General features: G+C 42.1%; 1 protein-coding gene across 8 annotated transcripts in view; it reads left to right on the top strand.

The window, feature by feature from the left end:
• Positions 1 to 27,355, top strand: part of Akap13 (A-kinase anchoring protein 13) — a 280,085-nt gene that overhangs the window by 237,799 nt on the left and 14,931 nt on the right. For 6 of the 8 annotated variants that reach the window (XM_029479051.2, XM_029479049.2, XM_029479050.2 and 3 more), the window contains 13 exons: positions 5,471 to 5,538; positions 7,802 to 7,868; positions 11,990 to 12,125; positions 13,535 to 13,647; positions 14,208 to 14,360; positions 15,198 to 15,448; positions 17,025 to 17,150; positions 17,263 to 17,380; positions 18,597 to 18,845; positions 23,504 to 23,580; positions 24,086 to 24,267; positions 24,424 to 24,506; positions 27,099 to 27,293. In XM_029479051.2, the coding sequence (XP_029334911.1) occupies positions 5,471 to 5,538; positions 7,802 to 7,868; positions 11,990 to 12,125; positions 13,535 to 13,647; positions 14,208 to 14,360; positions 15,198 to 15,448; positions 17,025 to 17,150; positions 17,263 to 17,380; positions 18,597 to 18,845; positions 23,504 to 23,580; positions 24,086 to 24,267; positions 24,424 to 24,506; positions 27,099 to 27,293 (1,818 nt within the window). The remainder of the gene's footprint in view (positions 1 to 5,470; positions 5,539 to 7,801; positions 7,869 to 11,989; positions 12,126 to 13,534; positions 13,648 to 14,207; positions 14,361 to 15,197; positions 15,449 to 17,024; positions 17,151 to 17,262; positions 17,381 to 18,596; positions 18,846 to 23,503; positions 23,581 to 24,085; positions 24,268 to 24,423; positions 24,507 to 27,098; positions 27,294 to 27,355) is intronic. The other 2 variants (XM_029479048.2, XM_029479047.2) reach the window with 2 other exon arrangements.

The raw sequence follows: 27,355 nt of genomic DNA, 5'->3' as shown, positions 1-27,355 counted from the left end.
GGGAATGTTTCAAAGTAAATGAATTTAGCAGAAATGTTAGGAGGACTTTTTTTCCCTTGGTCCAAACTGTACTCCTGGTTTAGGGTTAGTGGAGAAATAAATGTCTTTGCAGTTCTTCATTCTATACCATGTAAAGCTATCTGTGAATAATCAACTGTTCTCTCTGGCTACCACAAATAGTTTATTTTGTGGAAAGCTCAGTGGAGTCCTTCAGATTAAAGAACTTGTTACATTCAAAGTTTTGAATCTTGCCAGCGGCTTTATTTTGTTTGCATTTAACAGATGTAAAACGACATTGAGACTATTGTTGGTTTGTATTCTGTTGTGTTGGCATCTTCTGGGTGCTTTTGTGGTGAGTTATTTCTGTTGACTAAGACAGTAAACACCAGACCGACTGGACCCTAAGTAGGAAACATTAGTTAGACCTGCATGATGGTTGGGTTTTCCTTTGGATTTCTTCAGAAGCAGCAGCTCAGTAACTGGATGGTTTCTGAATTTAGAACCAGTCCTTTGCTTCTGTGACATAGGAAACACAAACAATTGCCTAAAGAAAAGATCCTTTTATTTAGAAGAAAAGAAAGTAAGTAGTTTGAGCAATAAAGTCCATTCTCGATCAACAAGAACACTTTGTTTCTCTCTGTTTACCAGGGTTCTTACAAAAACTGCTGTGAGGAGCAGTTAGCCAAAGTGGCTTAGCTCTTTTCTGTGGCTTTCCTCTCATTCTGAACATCAGCACTGTGGTTATTAACACTGGCTACTAAGAACGCCTCACATGGTTTTTGCATACAAGTACTATCAGTCCAGACCAGACAGCGCCTGAAAGTCCCCAGTGACTTTAAACAAGAAGTTGCAGAAGGAATTCTGGAACATGTGTTTCTGAGTTGCTGTTAGTTCCATGGGTTGGTTGGATTTTGTGTGGTTGGTTGGTTTGGCTTTGTTTCTGGGGGTGTTTCTTTTCTTGTTGTTAGAATTAGAGTTTTCCATTTTCCCATAGGAGGAAAATGTTTCTATTTGTTCTTAACGGCCATGTGTCCTTAAAAAGAATCAATTTTTTTCCACATAGAGTTTTGCTGCTAGTAGACAAAACAATGCACTAAAGTACTTTAATGTTCCTTTCTTCAAAAGTCTGGCTGCATGTGACAGTTTTCCTGCTGAAAAAGAAAATGTGTAGTATATAATGTTTCCCCAGAGATCTATCATGGATGATATGACAAAAAAAAAAAAAAAAATCATTCCCAGGCATACAAATTTGTTCCATTTTCTTTTGTTAAATGTTCTCATGTAAGAGAAGATAGGGAGGGGGGAGGGAGAGGGAGGGAGATAAATGGATGGGTGGATGCAGGCTGAGCTGATGGCTTTTAATTTCATAGAATAAGGGTCAGCTCTAAGCCTGTGAACCACTGTACTTTGTGACTTTTTGAAGAATTTTGAAATAATGAAATCATCCCACTTACTGCTCTTAGGCACTGTTTTAAATACAAAGAAGGCCAAATCATCTTTTTCTTTGTTATGAACATTTGATAAATGTTGAAGTTTGTTTTTTAAAAAAGAAAGAAAAGGAAAAGGTGTAGCATAGATTTAAGCACAGCCATTGAGAGCGAAAAGTGCTTAGAAGCGAAGGGCAGTCTACAGCCAAGTGTGGGTTCCAGCTTCTCTGAAGGCCCTGATAAGGTTTCTTTCGTCGTCCTAACAACACAGTATGGTTTGTGGCAGTGTACTTAAAAATATACTAGATGTACCTTCATGTCTTGTATTTTTAGTTGTCTATTTTAAAACAGATAGTACAGTTATAAATCCCATGACTTTGGCTGCTGTCTGTGGCGCTAACCATTACTAATTCACTCACACCTAGCACTGAAACCGTCGTCCTATGATGTTTGCGTCTAGGACCACTTGGTGACAAATTTAGTTTTTTTTCCAGTAGATACTTCAGTGTGGTTAACAGATAGCCATGTGAACTGCTTATCACTACGACTTGCGGCTGTAATCCTGGGCATAATAAAAATTTCAGCTAGGTTGTAGGTTTGATGACAGTTAGCTGAAACCGTGAATCTCTGTGAAAAGTTCTACTGGAAGCACATTCAGGATGCTGTTTCTACTTTTGTGTCTCATGAAGTAGAATTGTTCTTAAATCTCAAACAGTGGCCTAAGAGCATGAGAACTGCCAGTGTCCCTTCAAAAGTACCATTCCCCTCACCCCTAAAGAGCAGCACTACTTAACCTTCTGAGGGCTGTTGAATCTAGAAGGAAAGGAGCAGGAGGGGGCCAGCTTGGAAGCGGTCTTAATCAGGACTGTTTTTGTTTGTCATATTTACAGATCAGAATTAATGCCAAGTTCTCAAACCTATATCCTCTCTTATTGCCCGCCCAACAAGCCCTGGATATGATAGAGTCAGAGTAAAACAAAAGAAAGGATGCATTTCGTAACTGTGATACTGAAATTAGCATTTCAGTATAATGAATGGCAAATGTGGTAAATTACTACTTTCAAAGGATAAGGAAATCTAAGGAGCTTTGGGGGGTGTAATACAGTTTGATACACTGGTGTTTTTTTTTTTTTTTAAGTAAGAGCTGTTAATACAGATATTATACATGGATAATGTAATAGCAGTAGGAACTTGTTGGACCTCAACTTAAAATGTAAAAATATAGCCCAGTGGTAGAGTGATTGCCTAGATTGTATGAGGCACTAGGTTTGACCTCCATCGCCACAGTGAAGGAAGGAAGGGAGGAAGGAAGGGTGTGTAACGTTTTGATACAGTACTTCATCCTTCATTTTTAAAGAAATACACCTTTACAGTTAAAATTGAATTTGTTTCCCTATGTCAGTCTTCCTTCTTCCCTCCAAGTAAGCATTGATGTGATCTGTGACTCAGTTTCCTCATATGAACAAAACTGGGTAGTAGTGGTTGGTTTACTGTTGCTGTGCATCTCACTTTGCAGTTTGCTTTATTCTCCCCAGTGTTCTATTGTAGAGAACGGAAGTACTGAGCACATAGATGTAGATACTGGCATTTAGCTCATCTGTGGTACTGTCTTTCACACATACTTCAAGCTGTTCTGCTGCTTAGGATACGGGGCTATTTCCACTTTGACTCAGACAGTGCCACAAGGGCATCCTTGCATCCCTGTGTATGACACTAGACTCAGTGCTAATTCATAAAAGTGGCTCACACTGAACCTTACTAGATGTTGTTAAATGATTTTCCAAAGTAATTGCATCGATTTCAGATGATGAGTTTCTACATTGCCATGTCTTCACAGTACTTAACATGAGGGGTGTGGTTCCTTTTGTCTTGTAGATTTTGGAAACCAAGGCGTGGGGAGAAGGAACTTATTCTGGGCTCATGGTGGTAACCAGAACTAGACTTAAATTAAATTTGGTTTGCCTGCCATGCGTCCTGGTCTCTTTTACATGTCAATAAGTTGACACAGCAACTTTCAAATGTAGTCATGAAGATTATGTCAAGGAGTTTGGCTTAGACAAATAGGCTGTGGGTCTATATATACATAGATATTTGAATAGATAATCATGATCCATGACAAGATCCTCAGAACAGGAGAAAAACCTCACAGAATCCCAGTGCTGTGTGACTGCTAGTGTTCAGGAAGACCTGTGAACCAAGTATACATCGCAGTAACCACTACTTCAGAAGACATGGGCAAGGCCTTCAGATCTAGGTATCTGTCAGTGTCTTTCACAGCGGCAAGTTTCTCTTACCCCACAGTCCATACGTCCAGGCCTTTAAGTCCAAGAGCATCTTGACCTCGTTGGCTAGAACAAGGTCTGTGGTACTCCCTGAAGCAGCCGTACCTAGTGTACTGCTGTCTGATTTCCTGAGTGAGCCTTTCCCAGGAGACACACGCCTCTTCAGCTGTCCCCAAAGACAGATCTTTTGCTTGTTTGTGCTTTGCCTCTGGCCTCTTGGCACAGCCTGTTTTTATGACTTCATTGCAGCAGGAAGAGCTGATGACCTTTCGGAGGCCCAGAGTGCATGGTTTTTACATCAGTGGCCCTTGTAGGCCACGGGAATGGAAAACTAAAAATTCTTTGAGATGAAATGTGTCATTGGTAAACTTGAATCTGGTTTGTCTGAGGAGCTCTCCCATGTTCTCCTGAGTCAGGCTTCTCACTCAGGGAGTTGGGTACAAAAGCTGGGGATATTTGAGACCTCGGGATATTTCTTTTATCTTTTGAGATTATAATGATGTCATTTCCTTCTTCACTTTCCACCCTCCTAACTCTTTCACATACTTTTCCTCTTTCAAGTTCATGGCCTCTTTTTCTCAATAATTGTTCTTAGAGAAGTACTTGCATGATGTGTGCATGCTCTTAGATAATCTAAGTGTAGCCTGCTCAGGAATGTTGCTTGTATGTATGCTTTCATGGTTGACCATTTGGTATTAGTTAACCAGTCAACGTGCTCTTCCTTAGTTCTCAGCATTCCTTAGCTGCCTATAGCTTTTTATGTAGGGTTGGATTTTCCATGGTCTTTCCCTGTCCACATTAGCTTGTGTATTGTTTTTGTCCTTCTTCAGCATGTATCTAGAAAGTCATGTTGGTGAGATTTTTATGGGTATATCTTCTGACATCCTAGGAAACACAATGTCATGGCAAACTCCCTGATCTTCAGACTATTAGAATCTTTCACCCCGTCTTGGCCAGTGTTCCTTTGCCATAGGTGTGGGAGTTGTAAATGTATCCACTGGAACTGAGCTCCACAGCTCTGTATTTTGGCTGGTTATAGTTTTCTGTAATGGGCTCTGTCACTTGCAAAGAGGAGTTTTCTTGATGAGGGGTAAGGACTACACTGATACCTATGAGTGTAAAGACAAATACTTAAAACATAGGAATTTTGCTGGTTTTAGTAAAATGGTGGTTGTAGATTCTCCCTCAAGATCCATGACTTCAGTAGCCATAATTGCCTAGGTTTCCACCTTGGTGAGTGGGTCTTAAGTCCAAATAGTGAACTGTTGGTTACTCCTACTGTCTTGTGTGCCACTAATGTACCCTTAGGGTTATCATACTATGCTGGTTCATAAGCACCATAGCTTGCTAGGACTGTTGGTTGTTTTCTTCCTTTGGATGCTTGCATGGTTTCTTCTGATACCTCCTCTTGAAAAAAGAGATTTACAGGTTAGTTCAGCTCAAGGATTTCTGGGCCCTGTAGACATCTAGATGGAAGACATTTAAATTTTGGTGTTGACAGCCTCTCAGGCTTCCTGTCTAATAAATTCCTGACTTCTTCTTTTGGTTAATCACAAATACATCTGCTTCCTAGTAAAGAACTATAAAATATGCTTTGGTTACTGGTACTATGGGGTGTGTGTGTGTGCGTGCGTGCGCGCGCACGCACGCGCGCGTACCCTCATACACATGTGCTCTGTCACTTCCTTGCAGCAGTAGTGAGTAGCAGAGTCCAGGGTCTATCAGTTTCTTGTTGTGACCTTCCTTATGCTTCCTTTCCAGGCTGTGGTGCTTTTGTCCACAAAGGCTGCAGAGAAAATCTAGCCTCCTGTGCAAAGGTCAAAATGAAGGTAAGATATTTCTACCTGTTATAATACTCAAAATCCAGGGGTTTAAAAATACCAAAATCAGCCGGGCATGGTGGTTGCACACTTTTAATCACAGCACTTGGGAGACAGAAGCAGGCAGATCTCTATATGTAAGGTGAGCCTGGTCTACAGAGTGAGTTCCAGAACAGCCAGGGCTACCCAGAGAAACCCTGTCTCAAAAATCAAAGCAAAAAAAAAAAAAAAAAAAGTAAAATCTCCACATGTTAGAATTTAGATTGTAGTGGGTATTTTTTTATTTGTTTTAATCATTTGGTGACAAATTTGAAAACAAATTAATCTAAACATAGTTGCTTATTAAAATGATCAATCACCTTCTTGATTAATACACTCAAGAATTTGAGACATTGAATAAAGAAAATGCTGAGCCAGAGACCAATCTTATAATCCCAGCACTTGGGAGACTGAGGGGTTCCTTGGTTTGATGTTAGCCAATTTGTCAGTGAAACCCTGTCTCCACAGAATTTTTAGGTAGAATGAATGCTTTTTAGAAATGTCATGTGTTGGCCATTTCTCTGTGTTTCTGTTTAAGTGATTGACTTAACTAGCTGTACACACATCCTCTGCTACTGGAATCCCTAGCTTCCCCATCTAGAAGCATGAAGGTAACAGATGGAAATCAGAGGCTTTTGATATGTGATGGGGAGAGGGAGGGATCTCCTCCAGTTAGAACCAACCTACCTGGTCTTTTCTCCAAAGGTACATAATAGATAGCAGAGATGATACAATGAAAGAATGGCAAGTACCAATATTGGTGCCGTATGAGCGTGAGACCATGCCTTTTGGATATCCTATGTGACTATGTCACTATTGTCAGCCATACATAAAGTGTATTTCTTCCTCAGAATGCGGGTATGTCTACACGATGCCCATCAGTAACCACATTACTTATCACAGTGGTCTCAGTCTTGAGTGTTTATCAGCATCTCAAGGGTCTTACTTAAATTCGCTGCTAGAGCCCTTCTCCCAAATGGTTTCCAATTCTGGAGTGGGCTGAGGAGTTCCCAAATGATACTGATCATCCTCAGACCCCACTCCGGGCCATGCTGGACTAGTATGAAAATAGCTAACCTCTGTGTTAACCTGGGTCTTCTCAGCTCAGTGATGGATATTTTGATTCATGCTGTACTTATAAAATTTTAGTTTATGAAAAGACTTAAAAATAATACCAATTCGATTTCTCTTTTCTCTCCCCAAACTGGAAGCTCCTCCAACCCTCAGCTCCTGGGTGTACTTGTGACCCAGCACTCCAGCTCCCTCAGCCTGCTTGCTTTCTATTGTTCCATAGTGTTCAGAACCCTCTGGGACCATATTTTTCTCTTTTTTTTTTTTTAATGATTTGTACCTTACCCCCACTAGAACATAGACAGGCAGGCAGGCAGGAATCTTTGATGGATTAGTACAGTAGACTTGAGTATCTAGAATAGTGTCCGGTATGTGATAGAGTCTTAAAATTGGAAAGACTGGATAGCAAAGAACAGTCAGTGGGTGCTCAGTGGCTGCTGTTGAAATGGGAAATGCATCCCAGATGTCCACTCATTCTAGCATCTCCCTACTGCTCCTGTCACTCACCATCTGTCCGTGCACTCAATCTGTGGTGTTCACTGTCTGATAAGACTGTATGCATGGGGTTCTGTAGAACAGTGGCAGAGAATGGCATCTCCTTTGTATATCATTATAATCTATATGGAGGCATTTTCAGTTGGAAGTGATCTACTTCCTCTTAGAGATCTGTTACACAGTAAATGCTTCACTTTGTAATTTGTCAAAAGTATTTTTGTGCGTGCTCTCACAAAATCTTACTAAAATTATCATCCTACCTAAGAATGTAACACTTTACAAATGCTAGTCATCAAAGAAACAGAAATGAACAGGGCACAGATGATCTCTTTAGTAACTGACAGTACATTGGAGATACAGACAGGTAATTTCTACAAGCCAGAAAAGACTCTGCAGACAGCTTTGGTATCTGTAGCAAAGAGAGAGTACTTAGATCATCTGAAAATGGATTAATGCTTTGCCTACACAGATGACCAACAAACATTCCTAGGAAGGGTCTGGGGACACACTTAGCCGCTTATCTGCAGCCCTTGATGAGCGCAAAGGATAGCAAGTGGAGTGGGCCTGACCCAGCACAGTGTTCTCTTTTGACTCCAGGCTTCTGGAGACTTGATGGAAGATGAGTTTTCAGTGTGATCTGCATCTGTTTACCTTCTTTTCTCTTTAGCAGCCAAAAGGGAGCCTCCAGGCCCACGATACATCATCGCTGCCCACCGTCATCATGAGAAACAAATGTGAGTAGTTCAGCACACCTCTCGGAAGTGTACTCAGATGTTTTGTTCCAGACTTGATGCTTTTGCTTGCTTGTCATTCTTTTTTTTTTTTTTTTTTTTTTTTAAAGATTTTTTATTTATTTATTATATGTAAGTACACTGTAGCTGTCTTCAGACACTCCAGAAGAGGGCGCCAGATCTCGTTACGGATGGTTGTTAGCCACCATGTGGTTGCTGGGATTTGAACTCTGGACCTTTGGAAGAGCAGTCGGGTGCTCTTACCCACTGAGCCATCTCACCAGCCCTTGCTTGTCATTCTTAATCAGGATTGTTGAGGATAGCCTATGCTACCTAGCAAGATCCCATACCTATTTTGTAATGCATTAGGCCACTAGCTTCTCCTGCCCCATTCAATGACCAACAACTTGCATTACACCATCGAATCCTCCTTGAAGGTATCTGTCATACTGTGTGCATCAGCTGAGAGGTGGACTGGAGTTCATATGTGTGAGCAAGTTACTCGTGTGCAACTCAGTCTCCTCTTCAGCACCAGAGAAAATGGTTGATTTTATTACCTCAGAGCAGTGTGACTCAAATGAGATTTTACTAGTTAAACTTAATATAGCCCATGAAGTTACAAAAATGATTCTTTTGTTGTTTTCTTTCCCAGGGTTCTCAAATGTTATACAAAACTGAGTAAATTATATTCTGTCATTCACATTTTTAAAACCTGTCTAGGGGCCTAGGAAAGTAACTCAGGCAAGTACAGGTAGCTGCTGCCAAGCCTGACTATCTGAGTTCAGTCCCTAGGACCAACATTGCAGAAGAGATCCAGCGTCCACAAGTCGTCACACACACACACATAAATTTTAATTTAAAACACTATTTTGGCTTGGATAAGAGAGCTGAGAAAATAAAAGAGTTTGCCTCCAAGCCTGGCAAAGTGAGTATAGTCGCTAGAACCCGTATGATAGAGGAGAAAACCTGCTCCTACCGGTTGTCCTCGGGCTTCCATGTGGACTCTGTGGCACGTCTGTGGACACGTGCATACAGAGTACATTTTAAATCTAAAAACAAACCAAAACTAATTTTTACCATCTTGTATAAGATTTCCCTTTAGGTTGACAGCATTTTTCATTCATTCCCCATTCTCTTATTTCTGTGTAGTATATTAAGGCATGGCCTTCTGACCTGCTGTAGTTATAGTCAAGTATATCTTTGGGAAAAAAAAACTGCTATATTTATAGTCATGTATATCTTTGAAAAACTCTGTTGATTTGTACATTGATACATTAGATTATGGCATTGTGCACTAAGTGATGCCTTACGCTTTTATATTATTTCTTCACTCTGTCATTTTCAGAGTTATTGTAAGCTGTTGTTTCAGGCTGTTGCATGCTATACTTGATGAGCATACATTGTGTTTTAATTACTTCCAGCTACTACCATAAATAATGCAGTGGTACTTTACTTATGAGTTGACTTCAGGGGAACCTCTGTGATACATTAACCAAAGCAGTGCTTTCAGCATCTAGCGGAAGAGTCAGTACATGGACAGATTCGAGGTCTCCAACTAGGCCTGTGAGTCAAACACTGTGGCAGAGCCCTGTGGCATGTGTTTTAATAGATCCTCCAGGTAGTTTTGATGCCCACTCAAGCCTGGAAGCACTACCTTGTGCCTTCTTTCTCTTACATAGTTCCTGGCCAGTCTGTCTGCCCACAAAGAGTGAACTCCCTTTAGCTATGTTAAGTCTGGTTCTCATCCATCCTTGAATAGAGACAGCTACTAGATTGACACCCACTTCAGTCTATCATCCAGCTTCCTCAATTTCAGTCTTTAAACTTTTTCTGTGCTATTACCAACTGTTTCAAAAGCATGTTTTCTTTCTCATCAGATAAAATAACTTTTTAATATATCTTTTGCAAGCAAGGTCCCTTATATGGATTGCCTCTGACCCTCACAGATAACTGTTTATAATTTATGTTGGTAATACTCTGCAGAGGATTGGATTTTATTATAATATCTCTGTATATATAATATACTTTTAAGAACAGTCCCCCATTAGTGTTTATCTCCATCCTCCACCTTGTTTCACCTTCTCCATCTTCAATAGCTCCCATTTTGCCTTCGACTTTAATTCCCCTTTTTAGTTCCATATGTGCACATGTAAGGCTGATTTTATAGAATTATCTTACTAAATATATGAATCCCAATCCCAGCCGTTTCCCTTCAAATAAAAAAAGAAAAGCGGGCTGGAGAGATGGCTCAGTGCTTAAGAGCACTGACTGCTCTTCCAAAGGTTCTGAGTTCAAATCCCAGCAACCACATGGTGGCTCACAGATCTGTAATGAGATCTGACGCCCTCTTCTTTTTTTTTTTTTTTTTTTTTTGGTTTTTCGAGGCAGGGTTTCTCTGTGTAGCCTTGGCTGTCCTGGAACTCACTCTGTAGACCAGGCTGGCCTCGAACTCAGAAATCCGCCTGCCTCTGCCTCCCGAGTGCTGGGATTAAAGGCGTGCGCCACCACGCCCGGCGTCTGACGCCCTCTTCTGATGTGTCTAAAGATCGCTACAGTGTACTTACATATAATAAATAAATATCTTTAAAAAAGAGTACAACTTCTGGAGCTAGTAGATGGCTCAGTATGTAAAGTGCTTCTTGGACAATCATGAAGACCGAAGTTTGAGTTTGGACATGGTGGCATATGTATGTAATCCTAGGTCTGGGTAGTAGAACAGGCTGATACCAGAGCTTGCTAGCTCTTCCAGACTAGCCAAATGGTGAACTACAGGTTCAATGATAAACACACTCTCTCAACAACAAAAAACAAAACAAAACAAAAACAAAATTAGAGAAACTACTGAAAAAGACATCTCAACATGGACTGTCATGGACAAGTACACATACACACACAAAAGCACAGTTGTGCATTCAAATTGCATGTTTGTGTCTTCTGTAGCCTTTAGGTACAAGTTGTTCTTTAGGGCATTTAGGACTATGTATAGCATTCTGGTTCTCCTCCTTGATAGCTTGTGTGTGTGTGTGTCTGTGTATGTGTGTGTGTGTGTATGTGTGTGTGTGTGTGTACGTGTGTGTGTGTGTGTATGTGTGTGTATGTGTGTGTGTCTGTGTATGTGTGTGTATGTGTTTGTGTGTGTGTGTGTGTGTGTGTGTGTGTATCTATCTGTCCTCCCTCTACTCTCTACTTGCTTCTCCCTCTCTCTCCATTTTACACTAATACTGCCTGATTGTTTTTCCCTCCATTCATATGGCTCTTCCCATTAATATCCTCTTTTCCTTCTAACTTTAATACACCCTCACTGTAGTCTAAGAACTACTGTTTCTTCCTCTGACATTTTATTTGCTCACTGTTCAGCTTTCTGAAACACTTAGGATATGCTGTAGACTACCCTTAAGCATCTTCTCTGGGAGACCCCAGTCTTTTGTTCCCTTTGTACTCCCTGCAGCAAGGATCAGTAATATTGTAGCCTGTTCCTGGTGTTTTAGTGTCTAAATAGAATTTGAATTAGAAATTAATTATTGTGTTATTATTTATTAAAGGTATCCTATAATGTTTTAAAAATTATACCAGTCCCCATATCTTATTTTTCTTAACTCTTGACCCTCCTGGGAATAAACATATATAAAAACTTGTATCTGTAGCAGGAGCTCACATAGCAAGGAAAAATAATTTAGTGTTCATATGACAGTGTAGTCACTTTAGAATAGAGCTCCACTTTCCTCCTTGATCATGTTAAAAAAAAAAAAAACATGAGAGTCAATAACTATATTATATTAAACAGGTATTAAACTTTTCTATATCCATAAACTCAAGAAGTTGATCAAAATGCATGCTTTCAAATAATGAGCAGGGCTGGAGAGATAAGTCAGTGATTAGGAGAACGTGATGTTCTTCCTGAGGACCTGAGTTGAGTTTCCAGAGCTTCACCTATGTGGTGGCCTGTGCCTTTAATCCCAGCACTTGGAGGGATGTCTGAGTTCAAGGACAGCCAAGGCTACACAGAAGCAGCTAATGTACTTAAAGCATTTTATGTCTTTGTGGCTTCTGTGAGCTAAGTCAGCACTAGGGGTCTGGGGCTGGGAAAGGTGATGCTTCAGTTAATATCCTCTCTTCCCTTGCAGCTTCACAGCCCAAGGAGCGTCCTAGGTCTGCAGTCCTCTTGGCTGATGAGGCCACTGCTGCACCAATGTTTACTAACAGACGGTCCCAGCAGAGTGTCTCCCTCTCTAAAAGTGTCTCTATACAGAACATCACTGGGTAAGTGCGGTTAAAGAATTCACTGTTGACATCTGGGTGACAACATAATAATCTTTCATTTGACCAAAAGAAAAGAAAAAGAAAAAAAGTATTAGCTGTCTCTCCTCAGCTGTCACACTTATGTAGTACTCAGATGAACATGGTTGTACTTCTTTTTAAATCTGCTTTCTGCTCTTAACCTCTGAACTCAATTTATCATGGTGGTGAGTTCTGGGCTGTCAGCTCCAAATAGGTACCTTCCTACTCATTTGCATTGAGTTTCATTTCCAGCCTCTTCAAACATTGCTGAGGCCATGGGGTTGGTCAGCATTGACTGTCAGGTTATTGGCAAAGGGCTGATTAGGATGCTGTTTGCTGTTAGGGCAACGTGCTCCCATACATCAAGTATGAGTCATCAAAACTGTAGTGTTTGCCAACTCCTGATTCAGACTAGATGCAAAGCCTGCTTTTGTTTATGCTGCTTCACCTCTGTGTAAGCTGATGTTTCCTCAAAACTAACATTTCAGGCTGGCCTCGAACTCAGAAATCCGCCTGCCTCTGCCTCCCAAGTATTGGGATTAAAGGCGTGCGCCACCATGCCCAGCTCAGTCTTCTTTCTTTGTCTCTATTTTTATGATCTCTAAAAGTCTTCTTTTCAAAGTTGTAATGTTATCAAAACTCATTTGCAGTGTGACTTTAAAACAGAGTACTAAAGAAAATTTGAAGTTCAAATGTGTTTCACTTGCCGTTACATCATAAAACAAACATTTACTTGGTACCTACTGTGATAGCTTATAAGGTGGGGTGAAAATATCATTTATTGGACTGCTTAGTAACACTCTAAGAAAGGTGTGTTTTTTAAAGGGGAGGAGGGAATAATTATGTAATATTTTTTAAATGGCTGCTTTATTTGTATGGGTCCCCTTTTTTTTTTTTTTTTTTTTGCCCACAAGCACGTCTATGCTTTGTGTGCATATCTGGTGCCTGTGGAGGCTAGGAAAGGGTTTTGGATCCCCTGGAACTTGAGTTACCAGTGGTTGTCAGCTGCCATGCTGGTACTAGGATTCAAACTTGTGCTCTTAGCCTGTGAGCCATCTCTCAGGCCTATCATAAATTTTGAATATTTTCTATATAATGTGTGCATGGTTTAAGAGAAAACTTACCTTGCTGTGTACCTTTTTTTTTTTTTTGCCTCAAAAGTTGGGCTAAGATTGAGTTTGCAATGATTCTAAAGTTTTTAATAGTTCTTCATTTTGCTCTGAACCTAAGTAATTTGTTTTGAGTTATAAACCTACATCTAACTGTTATTTTAAAGTTTGTTTTTTGTTTTTGTTTTTGTTTTGTTTTGTTTTGTTTTTTTTAAGGATTCACGTAAGGATATGTGACAGAGTTGAACCTGTTTGACAGTGTATCTTTCTTTCTGTCTTTAGAGTTGGCAACGATGAGAACATGTCAAACACCTGGAAGTTTCTGTCTCATTCAACAGACTCATTGAATAAAATCTGCAAGGTCAATGAGTCAACAGAATCCCTTACTGATGAGGGTAAGAGGACACTTTGGCCCCTATTACTAAATGTCTGTAAAGATTCCGTGTATGTCCTAGCATACTGTTACCAAATAACAGTGCCTGCTCTCCCTGCCCCCAGGAGTCTCTAAATTGCCTGTAAAACATCACACACACACACACACATGCATTGCCAGTCGACCCTGTCCTATGTTGACTGTCCATTGAAGGAAACTCTGATACTAATGTAGGCATACTCTAGTGCCGACGCTTTTCTTCCTGGAGACTCTGCACACATTCAGTTCTGTGTCTGTACAGTTGTGAGCCTACTCAGATAAATGTTGCAGCTCGGAAAGATAGCGGGACTTCATGTCTCAACTTCACAAAGGAGTTGTTTCAGTCTTGTTTGACTTACGTGATGTTTATCGTTCCTAACTTGATATTAATCCTGTCTAGTATCAGGTGTATTCTCTTTGAGGATCTTCTACACTAATACAGAGAATTTGTCTTATGAACTCGTGTATCACCTAGAGGAAAATCCAGAATTTTAGAGGTCAGAAACCCAAGATCCTGAGGTTGTTGTTTTTTTGTATTTTGAGGAGTAGGTACAGACATGAATGAAGGACAGCTGATGGGAGATTTTGAAAGCGACTCTAAACAGCTAGAAGCAGAGTCTTGGAGCCGGACAGTGGACAGCAAGTTCCTTAAACAGCAGAAGAAAGATGTGGTCAAACGGCAGGAAGTGATTTACGGTGAGGTGCTTCATTGCTTTGCCTATGTTTGGTCTACACTAGCCAGCTTGCATGCCAGTGAGGGTTATCAAGAGGCAGAAAAACCGTTCTCTATTGCAGGGAGAGAACTTGAAAAGTTGCCCTGTCTAGCAATTAATTAGTGATTGTTGGGCTGTGGAAAATCAATTTTGAATATGCAGCCTCATAAAGGTTTTCATTAAAAGCACTGAGGTAGCTGGGCATGGTGGCGCACGCCTTTAATCCCAGCACTTGGGAGGCAGAGGCTGGCAGATTTCTGAGTTCGAGGCCAGCCTGGTCTACAGAGTGAGTTCCAGGACAGCCAGGGCTATACAGAGAAACCCTGTCTCGAAAAAACAAAAAAACAGATAAACAAACAAAAAAAAAAAAGCACTGAGGTGAGGAGACATGATACAGCTCATGTCCTTGTAATCGTTTGCCCTTTGGTGCCCCATTCTGCTGTCTCTCATTCCAGTTAGTAATTTGTTTATTAAATGCTTGGTTGCACAGCAGTCCCCAAAAGAGCTCTTTTCTAAAACACATCTCGTTTTTGAGCTACATGGGAAAGGTGAGCTAGCAGTCGTTCCTAGGAAGCAGGAACACAGTAAATGAGAGGGACTGAGTCTAATGAAGACCTGCTTAGAAACCATAAAAGACTGTTGGAATTCAGTAGCCTGTCATCAGAAGATGAGCTCAGGTCAGGGCAGCAACAAAGAGGTGAGATGCCAGCACAGGGGAAGACTGCTGTTTGCTCAGCTTCAAGGTTTCCATCAGGCTCTAAGTTAACCTTCTGAGCTGAGCTGGTGATCTCTGAGAGACCCTTCCTCTCTCTTCTCATAGAGTTGATGCAGACAGAGTTACATCACATCCGCACACTCAAGATCATGAGTGACGTGTACAGCCGGGGCATGATGACAGATCTGCTCTTTGAGCAGCAGATGGTGGAAAAGCTGTTCCCCTGCTTGGATGAGCTGATCAGTATCCACAGCCAGTTCTTTCAGCGAATCCTGGAGCGGAAGAAGGAGTCTCTTGTGGATAAGAGTGAAAAGAACTTTCTCATCAAGAGGATAGGGGATGTGCTTGTCAGTCAGGTGAGCAGCGGGAAGGTCCTGGGTTCTTCTCACGCTGGCAGGTAGAGAGAAGCTTTGTAACTCTGGATCCCTGCTCGGACATCTCAGCTCTCCTGTTTGTCTTTTAGACTTAGCAAATTGGGTTAATCAAACCCTCGATTTCCTTTTCTGTAAAATAAAGAAAGCAGGGTTTCTCTGTTTAGGCTACTTTTTAGAAAGTTAAGTGCACACATACTGAACTATGTAGTAAAAGGTTTTTCTTTCTTCAACTCCATATAATCATCAGAAATAGTACTGTCTCAGAACCAAAAGGATATTTGTTAGAAGTCTTCAGCCTCCCCTGTGGTTCATCTGAAAAGGATCCCGGCTGTCTTCAGATCACCTGAAGCTTAAGCAATACACTGTCTGAAACACTTTATAAAATGTGCTACTTTTTTTCAGAATATGATTTTATTTCAGTCCTGCTCCAAAGAAACTCAGCAAAAAAGTATTGCTTTATTTTTCACTGTATATCATAGGCAGCCTTTGATGTTTGTTTTTAAGATGTTTTTGGAAAAGGAAATGTTGCTGGTACACATTAACAGATAAGACTATCACCCACATGTGACTAGATCTTTCTCCCTCACCAAATCACTGCTTCTATGTAGATTCAGAGGCTTAATTCCTGGAACAGCCAAATGAGAATTGGATTTGGCTTGGGGCAGTACAAGGAATTAAACCAAGGGCTTCTCATCCATGGTAGATCAGCACCCCACTACTGAGCTGCATCCCCAGCCCTGTGTTTGCTTTTATTCTGAGACTGTCTCAACCTCCCAAGGAACTGAGATTACAGGCTTGGCCAGAACTAGGAATCCTGTTCTTCTCTAGTATATCCTTCAGTCCATATTCCTCGCTTGATAATTTTAATAGTACATTCAGTCATTCTAAAAGGATTTGATGCCTATTAAATGCCAGGGGTAAAACTGTACAGTTGAATATTACATAGGTTTCTACCGTAAGGAAATCTGCAAAACGAGGTATGATGCAAATAAATGTCTGTTCCATGTGAGATATTTGCATCTGACAAATGGAGATTGAATAATCCTATTCAATAATGAACTTAATGTGAGGCCCTACAAGTGAAGAACCATCTTCCCCAACATAGTCTGTTTCTCTCTTTCTGCCTTCAGGACTACGTAGGTATCTCGACTTGTATTACCATGTGTAGTTCCTAGTGTGTGTACATGCCCTTAGTAAGATCGTTGATGATAGGACTGAAACTTCTGACCTGTGATACTCACTTGTTCTGCACAAGATGATTGGATTCAACCTTTTAGGTCACTTGGCTTGTGTCATAGTTCTTCTCCTGCCTCTCCACTGTGAGGGAAGAAGCCTACATGAGAAATTGCTAGTCTCCTGAAATCTCAGTGTTTAACCTTTTGGTAAAGTGCCCAGCTGTTTGCCAAAGTGCTGTTCCATTTCATCATGGTGTGCATGTGGGTGCAGGGGAGATGGGTGTAAGGAAGCGCTCTTGGTTTTTACAGTGAGACTGGAAACCTTCTACAGGATGGTTGATACCCTGAATTGTGATGTAACTCCTGTTCTCTTTCTCGAGCAGTTCTCAGGTGAGAGTGCAGAGCGCTTAAAGAAGACATACGGCAAGTTCTGTGGACAGCACAACCAGTCTGTCAACTACTTCAAAGACCTCTACACCAAGGATAAGCGTTTCCAAGCCTTTGTGAAGGTACTGACCTGAAATGCAAGCGTCCCCATCATGGTCAGGAGCATAAGCACGCCATTTTGGCTAGAGCCACCTTCCTCACTCGGTGACTAACAGTTTATTCACTCCCTTGCAGAAGAAGATGAGCAGTTCAGTAGTAAGAAGGCTGGGAATTCCAGAGTGCATTTTACTTGTAACTCAGAGGATCACCAAGTACCCAGTTTTATTCCAAAGGATACTGCAATGTACCAAAGGTGAGTCTCCTTGTACACTCAGATCTAGATAGTCCTAGAAACCACTATAGCAGAGTTCTATCATACTCTAGCAGACCAGTAGGTACCAGAGTGCCTGTATTTATGTCAGTGATTGTTTATTTGTATGCACAGGTTCTCACTCTGGCCTAGGCTGGCCTCAAAATCACAGCAGTTCTTCCTTCAACGTCCCCAAAATGTGCTGAGATGCTGGGTGTGGTGGCACACGCCTTTAATCCCAGCACTTGGGAGGCAGAGGCAGGCAGATTTCTGAGTTCGAGGCCAGCCTGGTCTACAGAGTGAGTTCCAGGACAGCCAGGGCTATACAGAGAAATCCTGTCTCGAAAAACCAAAAAAAAAAAAAAAAAAAAAAGTGCTGAGATTACTGGTGTGAGGCACTGAACCGAGCATCTGTAGTTTATCTTGAAAGCATCTTTTCATGCCTATTTATTTTGTTGCCACTTTTAGTTTTTTTGAGCCCATGTTTTACTGTGTAGCACAGTCTACCCTTAAAGGCACTCCTGCTCAGCCTCCCAATGCTAAGAGTATAGGGAAACAAAACTGCAAGTGTAAGGCCTTTAAGACTTAGAGTGATTCCATTGAGGCCCGGTATGGAGGAGGCATACACAGAACCCGCTGGAGGCACAGCTGAGGGCTAGAGGGCTTCCTGGATAGGTACAAGGCCCTGGACTCTCTTCCTGGAATACCAGCTGTATCGTGAAATCACTACAACCTGGGTAATAGATGATACCAAGCAGGGACTGTGTATTGGTTCTGTTAAAATGCTACATGCCCTGAGCACTAGTTCTGGTAAAGTTGGCTTGGTCAGCAGTCGCACCATTTCTTCCCATATTACTCTGTTCCATTTAATCCATATGTTGTAGTTTCTCTCAGTTAATGCTTCTCCTAGGCAGTTACTTCAGTTACATTAAAGGTTACCAGGCAGTAGCATTAAATACTAGGTAGAGATGTAACTGGGGGTAGTTATTCACCTCTGCTGCCCTCTCTCCCTAAAACATTGGTTTCTTTTATTTTGGAGTATAATTGCATATCATCCATAGCATTGAGAATGTCTCTGGAAAGGCAGGCGTGTGACTTGGCGTGTTGGCTCCAGTGTGAAAGGGTAATAAACAGCAAAGGGAATGTAATGATGCGGACTCCTCCCCTTCTGCTCTGTGCACAAGGAGCCATTAAAGTAGAATTGGTCTTCTCTCCCAAGACAATGAAGTGGAGCAGGAAGACCTCACTCAGTCCTTGAGCCTGGTGAAGGATGTGATTGGAGCCGTGGACAGCAAAGTGGCAAGTTACGAGAAGAAAGTGCGTCTCGGTGAGATTTACACAAAGACGGATAGCAAGTCGATCATGAGAATGAAGAGTGGGCAGATGTTCGCCAAGGAGGACCTAAGACGGAAGAAGCTGGTGCGCGACGGGAGTGTGTTTCTGAAGAGCACAACGGGAAGGCTGAAAGGTAAGACTGCATCCATGTCTGAGCCTGGGGAGAACAGGAAACATCCAGACACCGCTCAGGGTGACAACAGGAAGTAGACTGTTGGGGAAGACATAGTCCCCCAGAGAGGTGCCGAGTGGCCCTTGTGGGATCAGGGTCAGTGGCAGAGTTGTCTGAGTCAGGGACTGTGAGTCTGTGAGGCTGACAATTCATCTTTTCCAAAGACCTTCTGAGACCTTAGAAAAAGGCAAGTCTCACTTACTTTAACTAGGTTCGTTATTACTTTATGATATTCTGTCTTTCATTTTTCTCTAAAGCAAAATAGATCGTTAAAGGTTTCTCATTTGTTTTTATGAGTTCTAGCTATTCATTGATCACCTATGATAATTGAAGGAAGTTAGGTTTTTTTTTTTAACTCATCAGTACATCTTACCTTTATGAAAGTGAGTTTTATCAACCCTTTCCTGGATAGGCATCCTCCCTATGTAAGCTCTAACTTCCCAACAGCTGCAGGTATTCCTGCCACAGTCCAGGGCTCAGGGAGCTGAAGATCCACACAGTCCCTAGTTGCTCTCTTGTCCCAGTAGCACTCGGATATCAGGAGGAATATTCCCTTCCCAGCCGCAGGGACATGATGGTGCTGATAGGTGTCTGCTGCCAAGCACACAGGTACCCTTAGCATAGCCTTAACATACTTAGGAGACAGTACAGAAGTCCCTGTCAGGCAACTGGCTTCTGACATTCGAGAAAGAGAGAGGCACTTGTTCTCCAGTGTGGTGGGTGCTAGAATGAGAGGAAGGAGGACTGGCAGAGAGGTAAGGCTTGAAGATTAAAGAGAAGGATAATACTGGAGGATGGAAAGCATGGCATCGGGAGGGCTGGAGAACCCAGAGAGACTTCAGAGAGTGATAGGAGATAAGAAACACAAGAAACTGCTGGGATCCAGCTGCCAAGGTGCCCTGCACATGCTCAGGAGTTGGCATTTGATGCTCTTGCTGGCTGTAGGGCATGAAGTAGGCTCACAATGGAAGGGTTTCACACGGAGAATGGGTGAATTCAGTGTTATGTGTTTGGTTTTTTTTGTTTGTTTGTTTGCTTGTTTGGTTTTTTCAACATAACTATGGGTAGTATAGAGTACACTGGAAGTAACAAGGGCATTGGAACTCTGGGGGTATTTCAGAAAGCACCCACCAATGCCTACACAACAGTGGGGAAAAAAACATGGATAGTTTTTAACGTGTCCCTCTCCACTAGTAAGTAGTGTTTCAGATACCCTGAGATGAGCCTGAATGAAGGCATGCCTTTCTTCCAGCCCTACTGTTCTGTGGTGGTCTGAGGGCACTGACCCAAACCCCTTTCCACACCACCACTTTGAGGCAGTCTTTCAAGTAGGCTGCCAGTTCAGAAAGGCCTGTCCTTATCCCTAAAACCTAAACTTGCTGGAGCTGCTAGTCTAACGCCAATACTTTATACTTCTCCTTTATGAGGCGTTTACTCTCAAAATAAAAACAAATAGGTTCCAGCTGTTGGAAGAAAGCTGTGGTTGGGCCAATAGCAGAACAATAAGTTTCTGCCTAGAAATGCCTGCACTAGGAGAACGGTTTGCTGCTTAGTTGTTTTCACATCCCAAGAAATGTGTGCCAAGGACAGCCAGTACTGTATGGAATACCGTGTCGAAGGGGTGGAATTCTTCTTCTCTGATCCATAACACCGATCATATAAACCTCAGAACCCAACAAGTTGAAAACTATGCTTTTAGAACTTAGTTTTGGCAAATATCTGAATTATTTTAAAGTAAACCTTAAAAAAAAGAAAAACTTGTCAAAACTAATGCTAGTGCACGGAAAATTACTGTTGTCTGGTCTGAAATTTTACACGTCTTAGCTCCTGTTTGCTGTGTGGCGTTGCAAGGAGTTGTAGTGGCAGAGGTTGAAGAAGGGATGATGGGCTGCATAAATTACCCCACTGTTTCCCAGGGAGTCATTAGCTATGCTTTCCATAATAATGGGAAATAATGGAAAGGGTCAGCCTGGTAGTTTTCACCAGCTGGCTAGATGTGCGTTTTCCCTGAGGGGATAAAGGAAAATGTCCCTCTGTATGCCTAGAGGACTACTCACATTGGAAGGGTTGGTTGGTTAGTTGGTTGGTTGGTTGGTTGGTTGGTTGGTTGGTTTTTTAAGTTCCAAGATCCAATTAGAGATGTTGAGTTGTTTTGTTCCATTCCAGGGATAGAGATAGTGGCAGAACCTAGATCTTCTTCACGGTTAGACACCACTGAACTGCGCACCAGCCTCCTTCAGCTTTCCTAGCATATATCACAGATAACTAAATTTAGATCTTCATATGAGAGAAGACATAACATGTTATCGTTCTTACCTCCCCCACTACACTATTTTCTCCCACACATGGTTTTGTCTTAATGGAGTGGAGGCGAGCTGGCTGCCAGCTGTAAAAACTGAACTCACTTCCATCTACAAAGCTACAGCAGCCTGCCATACATATGTCTGTGCAGGTGTTCTGATTTTCTTTCTGTTGGTGTGACTGAAAACATTCTTTATGAAGAGCAACTTAGTGAGGAAGAAAGAGTTTATTTAGCTTACACTTCCAGGTAACAATCAGAAGAGGAACTTAAGCAAGAACCGTGAGAAATGTTGGATGTTGGCTCATTCTCTGTCCTGCTCAGGAGTTCCGGCTTAGCTAACTTTGTTACATAGCCTAGGATCATCCAGAAAATTGTACTACCCACAGGGCCTCCCGCAGAAATTAATGATCAAAACATTCCCCCACAGACATAGCCACGGTCATCCTTGACCTAGGCAAATCCTCAGTGGAGGCTTTCCTCTCAGACAACTCTAGGCTGTGTCAGGTCAACAATTAAAGCTGTCTGGGATGGGATGGGGTGGGGTGGGGTGGGGTGGATGGGATGAGATGGGATGAGATAGAATAGAATGGGTTGGATGGGGTGGGATGGGATGGGATATTGGGGGCAGGTGTGTCTTCATCTTTTGCTTTGAAATGTCTCTGGCCTGTTTGTGAGGGGTAGCAGGTAAGAGAATCTCAAGTATCCCAGGCTAGTTATAAACTCAGCACAGGGTCACCTTGAACCCCCCACCCCACCCAAGTGCTAGGATTACAGGTATGTAGCATCACATTCTATTTTATGCAGTGCTGGGGATTGAACCCAGGTTTTTATGAGTGTGAGCCCAATAGTCTTGTTCTCTAACGGGTATGAGAAAGGCTCTGCTTTGTCATACTTAAGTATTGCTATGCATCATTTCTGGGCAGTTTCCTAGCTGCTCTTTCCCATTAATATAATGAGAAATTGGAAGAGATTTCTCAATTGTGAAAATTTCTCAATTTCACAAATTGTGGGCTGTAGATTTAGCTCTCAGGTAGAGTGGTTCCCTAGCATGCACAGAACCCAGGGTTTCATCTCCCACACTAGAGGAGAGGAGAGAAGACAGAAGAATATTTCATGGAGGATGTTGGTTGCTATTTATCATAGCAAGGTTGCTTGCTATTTATCATTGGTTGAAGTTCACCTTTATTCTTTTTTTTTAAGAATTATTTCTTTTATGTATATGAGTACACTGTAGCTGTCTTCAGACACACCAGAAGAGGGCATCTGTTCCCATTACAGATGGTTGTAAGTCACCGTGTGGTTGCTGGGAATTGAACTCAGGACCTCTGGAAGGGCATTCAGTGCTCTTAACCACTGAGCCAACTCTCTAGCCCCTCACCTTTATTCTTAAAAGTATTTTATACTTAAAGCTTTGCAGTACAGAGTAATGGCTTAGCTGAATAATCACCTTTTGGATGGCTTTCTGTGCATGTATGAAGACCTGAATCCGATTTCTAGAACTGACATAAAAAGACAGATACAGTGATGCACACCTTTAACCTGGGTAAGAAGAGCATCAGTTAGAGACAGGAAGGTCCCCAAAACTCACTGACTAGCTTGTCCAGCCAAAAAATGACAAGTCCCAGTCAGGTTCAGTAAAAGAAACTTGTTTTAAAAATAAGGTAAAAAGTGTGGTGGAGGAAAAAAAACACTCAAAGTCACTTCTGAAAGACAGATAGAAAAAAAACACACAGATACACACACATATGCAATACAAGATGTATCTTTTTAGGACTGTCCCTTAACCTCTTCTGAGATAAGGCTTATGAAGTGCCTAAAATGCTGTTAGGATAAAAGCAGTTATTTGCTTTGCCAGTCACTTTGTATATTTGAATCCTCTGTTCTCTGAGTCAAGTAATGTCCCTTAAAATATCACAGGAAGGAGAAGCTACAGGTGACACATCAATTTACAAGGTGTGAATTTCTCATTTCTCCATGCACCAGTATCGTAGGATTTATATTTTGTCCATTTTTTATCTGAAATTCATATTCTGTCTTCTTATTCCTAATAGAGAAAGCTAGGGTTTCACTGTATTTAATACTATTATTATAGTTACTGCTGAAAACAACAATTCTCTGAAGATTTGTAAAATGCTAGATAGTATAGTTCATTAAAGATAACAAAATAAGTTCAAAGACTTTAAACAGAGAATAAAACACCTCTACACCCTAGTGCACAGCTCTGACTCCTGCAGCAGTGCAGACCATTGGGAGAGGGTGGTTGCTGAACTTGATTTTATGAAAAGTTTGTCTTTCTCTTTCCCACTCTACTTTGCAGAGGTTCAAGCAGTTCTACTCACTGACATTTTAGTTTTCCTTCAAGAAAAAGACCAGAAATACGTGTTTGCATCATTGGTAAGCTGAATTCTTACTTTCTTCTGTTTGAAATGTCATATTCGGACCAGCTAGGTTGGGTGTAAGTGTAACCAGCTAACATTATTATGTCTGTCATATGGCTGTGGCTCACCTGGCCACTGAAAACCACTTGACTCCTAGCAGGTGACTCCTCTGAATAATTTCTTACATGCCTCTGTCAAATTTTTCTTATTACTTCTTTCCACTGCAAAGTTATTTTTAAATGCTCCTTCATAACCTTTTTGAATGCCCTGAACACTTGGTGATTTGGTCACAGTAGAAGTCCATTTGTGGACTGTGTCTCCACATTCATGATGCAGAAAACAGCAGCTTGCACAAAATTGAGTAGAATGATGAAACGCTTATCTGGAAGCTGGGGGAGCTTTTGGAGGAGGGTTAAAGTGATTTTATTTGTTTACTCAGTCATATGCATTTAAAGCTGTCTGTCTGCTCAAGAGCGAGTGTACTGTATGCACGTCTTATATTTGCTTCCTGCTCTGTCTAGGACCATAAGTCAACAGTGATCTCCTTAAAGAAGCTGATTGTAAGAGAAGTGGCCCATGAGGAGAAAGGCCTGTTCCTCATCAGTATGGGGGTGAAAGATCCAGAGATGGTGGAGGTCCATGCAAGCTCCAGAGAAGAGCGGAATAGCTGGATTCAAATCATTCAGGACACAATCAACTCCCTGTAAGTGAGCCTTTCCACTCTCCTCTCACCTCCATGTGTCTTCCTGAGGACACTCGGTGACCACAACTGACATCATCAGCATCTTGTTGTCTGTCTTGTTTGTTTGTTTGTTTGTTTGTTTGTTTGTTTCATCCTGCTTTATTTCGGTTATGTCAGGAATAGAGATGAAGATGAAGGAATTCCCAGTGAGAATGAAGAAGAAAAGAAATTGTTGGATACCAAAGCCCGAGAGTTAAAAGGTAAAATCTTGGAAATGGAACATCAGTAAGAATAGTCTAGTGGGTCTGGAGAAATGCCTCAGTGGTTAAGAGCACAGGTTACACTTGCAGAGGATCCAGATTCAATTCTCAGCACTCACTGGCTATTCACAACTGTCTGTAACTCCAGCTCCGGGGGATATGATGCCCTCTTTTGGTGTCTCTGGCCAGCAGGCATGGATGTGAGGTTCCAACATACATACAGGCAAAACACACACACACACAAGCACATAGCCCATCCCTAGGAAAGTGTTTGTGGTTTTGGACACAGTTAGTCCATTCTACTCCTTGCATTCCCTGGCCTTCTTGGCTGTTATCCTCACAGATGAACTGTGAGGTGGCTCAGGGACAAGGGACGAACTGTTGGAGGTGTTCTCAGTTACCCACTAATGTTTCATGTAGTCTTGTCTGCCTCCCATTGTGTAGATGACACAGTTGAAGCCCTCAAAGGCCAAAACATCCCAGGGCTAAGTGTGTGTATGTTTATTAATGACTGAGCCGGAATCTTACCTGTTTTCTATTTGTTGTGAGACAAGTCTCGATATGTAATCCTGGCTGGCCTTAATTCTGGATCCTCCATCCTCAGCTCTAGAGTGCTAGTACTACACTCCCTCTCTTTAAAACAGGAGAGCCTGGTAGTCTTCTTGTCTTTACTATATATTAGTTGAATTTTTTAAAAACTTCTTTGGTTAGAAATAAGTCCAGGAGTTAAGTGAACAGAGTTTAGTGAGACCATTCTGTTACACTGATGGATGGGAGAGGAGATAAGATGGTTAACTTCAGACCCCCATCATATCAAGTCTTCTAGCCTGTTGGGATGATGAGGATAAAAATCTTCCTTAACATTTGTTGTGCAGTTGGCTAGATGATACACAAATGAGTGACAAAACACAGATTGATCTGTCTGGTGGATCGCATAAAATATGTGGCAGCTGCTCATTCTGCCTCTGTAAGTCTCACAGAACCTGCTGCATAAATTACATCTGGGAAAAAAGTATCTTGCTTCCAAAGAATAGATACATGGAAAAGAACTTGATCTGTCTGCCAGGAGTGGTGGGTCTACGTGTCTAAAGGGTCAGGGCAATGGTAGGAGCTGAGACCTAAAAAGGGAATAGAGTGCTGCACTCTTAATGTAACTGTTTTCAAGTATTGAACCCTTTCAGGAGAACTGCTTGAGGAAGTAGAGGTGCTTCTGGACCACTCGGGAAATCTGCAGGATAAGTTAGTGAAAGATGAGTAGGTAAGCAGACAGGTGAAGAAATAAGGTTGTTAATCAAAATGCTACGTCCAGCCTCAACCAGAGATGCCTGTCGGCAAAGAACACTGGTGAATGCAGAGATGCATGGCTGTTCAAAATGCAGAGAATAAGTGACAATTGAGTGCTCAGCCCTGAGCAAAGCATTTATAGCTCTCCTTCTGAGGCTCTGGGAGCATGGTGGAAGAAGAGCTAGAAAAGAAATGTAAGAGCTTCAAGACAGGGAGAAGCACTACGAATGTTGGCTTCTGGACATGGCACAGTGGTTACAGTCAGCACTCCACAGCAGCTGTGGCTGCCTTCAGTGGGGCCCAAGAGTAAATCAGGGATAGGGGCTCTACCCTTCCCTGCTGATGGAATTGGGAGGAAGGGCAGTGTGGTCTTAAGGCCCATTGAGGAGCTCATCAGACTCACGATGGTGATCTTAGTTAAACTCAGTCACAGAAGAATAAAGCAGCAAGTCATGAATGTAGGAAAATTACCTGGGATCAGATACTAGAGGTAGGAAAGAAATTCGGGTAAAAGAATACACTTTACACATGTATGAAATTGCCAAAGAACAAATTAAAAATACCAACTAGGCAGCTGGATGTGAGTGATGGGACAGGATAGACAAAGATACCGGTTTACCAAGCTGGGTAACCTGGAAAATAGAGTGCTAAGGAAGAAACTGTAAACTAGAGGTCAGTCAGCTGGAAGACTCATTTCTGCTATCCTGATAGTACCCTCTTGGTTGAGATACTCACGTGATAGTGACACAGTGGTCTGATACTCAGAAAATAATGTGGGTTTAAGGGTGCTTGCTAGGATAATCAGCATACGGGAGGCAGTTGACAGAGAGTGTGAGCCCCAGGAAGAAAGTGTGTAGGGTATAGAGGGCAGTCAGCAGTGCCACTCCATCGCAGATGGAGGACCCATAAAATGCCCCGTGAAGAAACTGATATCCTCAGGGCAGCACAGGTAGAGTGTTTCAGAAATAAATATCCATGTTGGAAAAGACCTAAAATAAGTAACTCTTTAGGGTCTGTAATTAAGGTGGTTGCAGGAAAGTGGCATCAACATCAGACTGTGGTAACAAGAGCCGCAGTCAGGGAGGGAGCAGAGACAAAGTGCAGAGCAGTTACATCAGAAGTGCTGCTGCTTCACAGAACAGAACCCAGGGCAGCATCACAGAGTACAGAAGCAATCCTGTGCTCAGGATGGGAGGCATCTCCTGTCATGGCCCTTCCCTTAACTACCACAAGGTGGTGCTCATCTCCCGGTCATCTCATGGTCCACAACTCCATACAAGTTAAGTGGTTTCTCCATTTGCCCTGCAGAACAGCTTCAGCAGAAGGACCAGCAGATCCTCCTCTTGCTGGAAGAGAAGGAGATGATTTTCCGGGACATGACTGAGTGCAGCACTCCCTTGCCCGAGGACTGCTCCCCGACGCACAGCCCGAGAGTGCTCTTCCGCTCCAACACAGAGGAGGCTCTCAAAGGAGGACCACTGATGAAAAGTGCAATAAGTGAAGGTAATTTACACACCGTATCGGCCCCTCCTGTGTGTACACTAACGTCCTCTGCCGGTTCCTGC

Source organism: Mus caroli, unplaced genomic scaffold, assembly GCF_978045245.1.
Source record: "Mus caroli unplaced genomic scaffold, Mus_caroli_1 scaffold_8, whole genome shotgun sequence".
NCBI classification, from domain to species: Eukaryota; Metazoa; Chordata; class Mammalia; order Rodentia; family Muridae; genus Mus; species Mus caroli.
The sequence above is the reverse complement of the archived record's forward strand: the minus strand, read 5'-3'. Positions and strand labels throughout refer to the sequence as shown.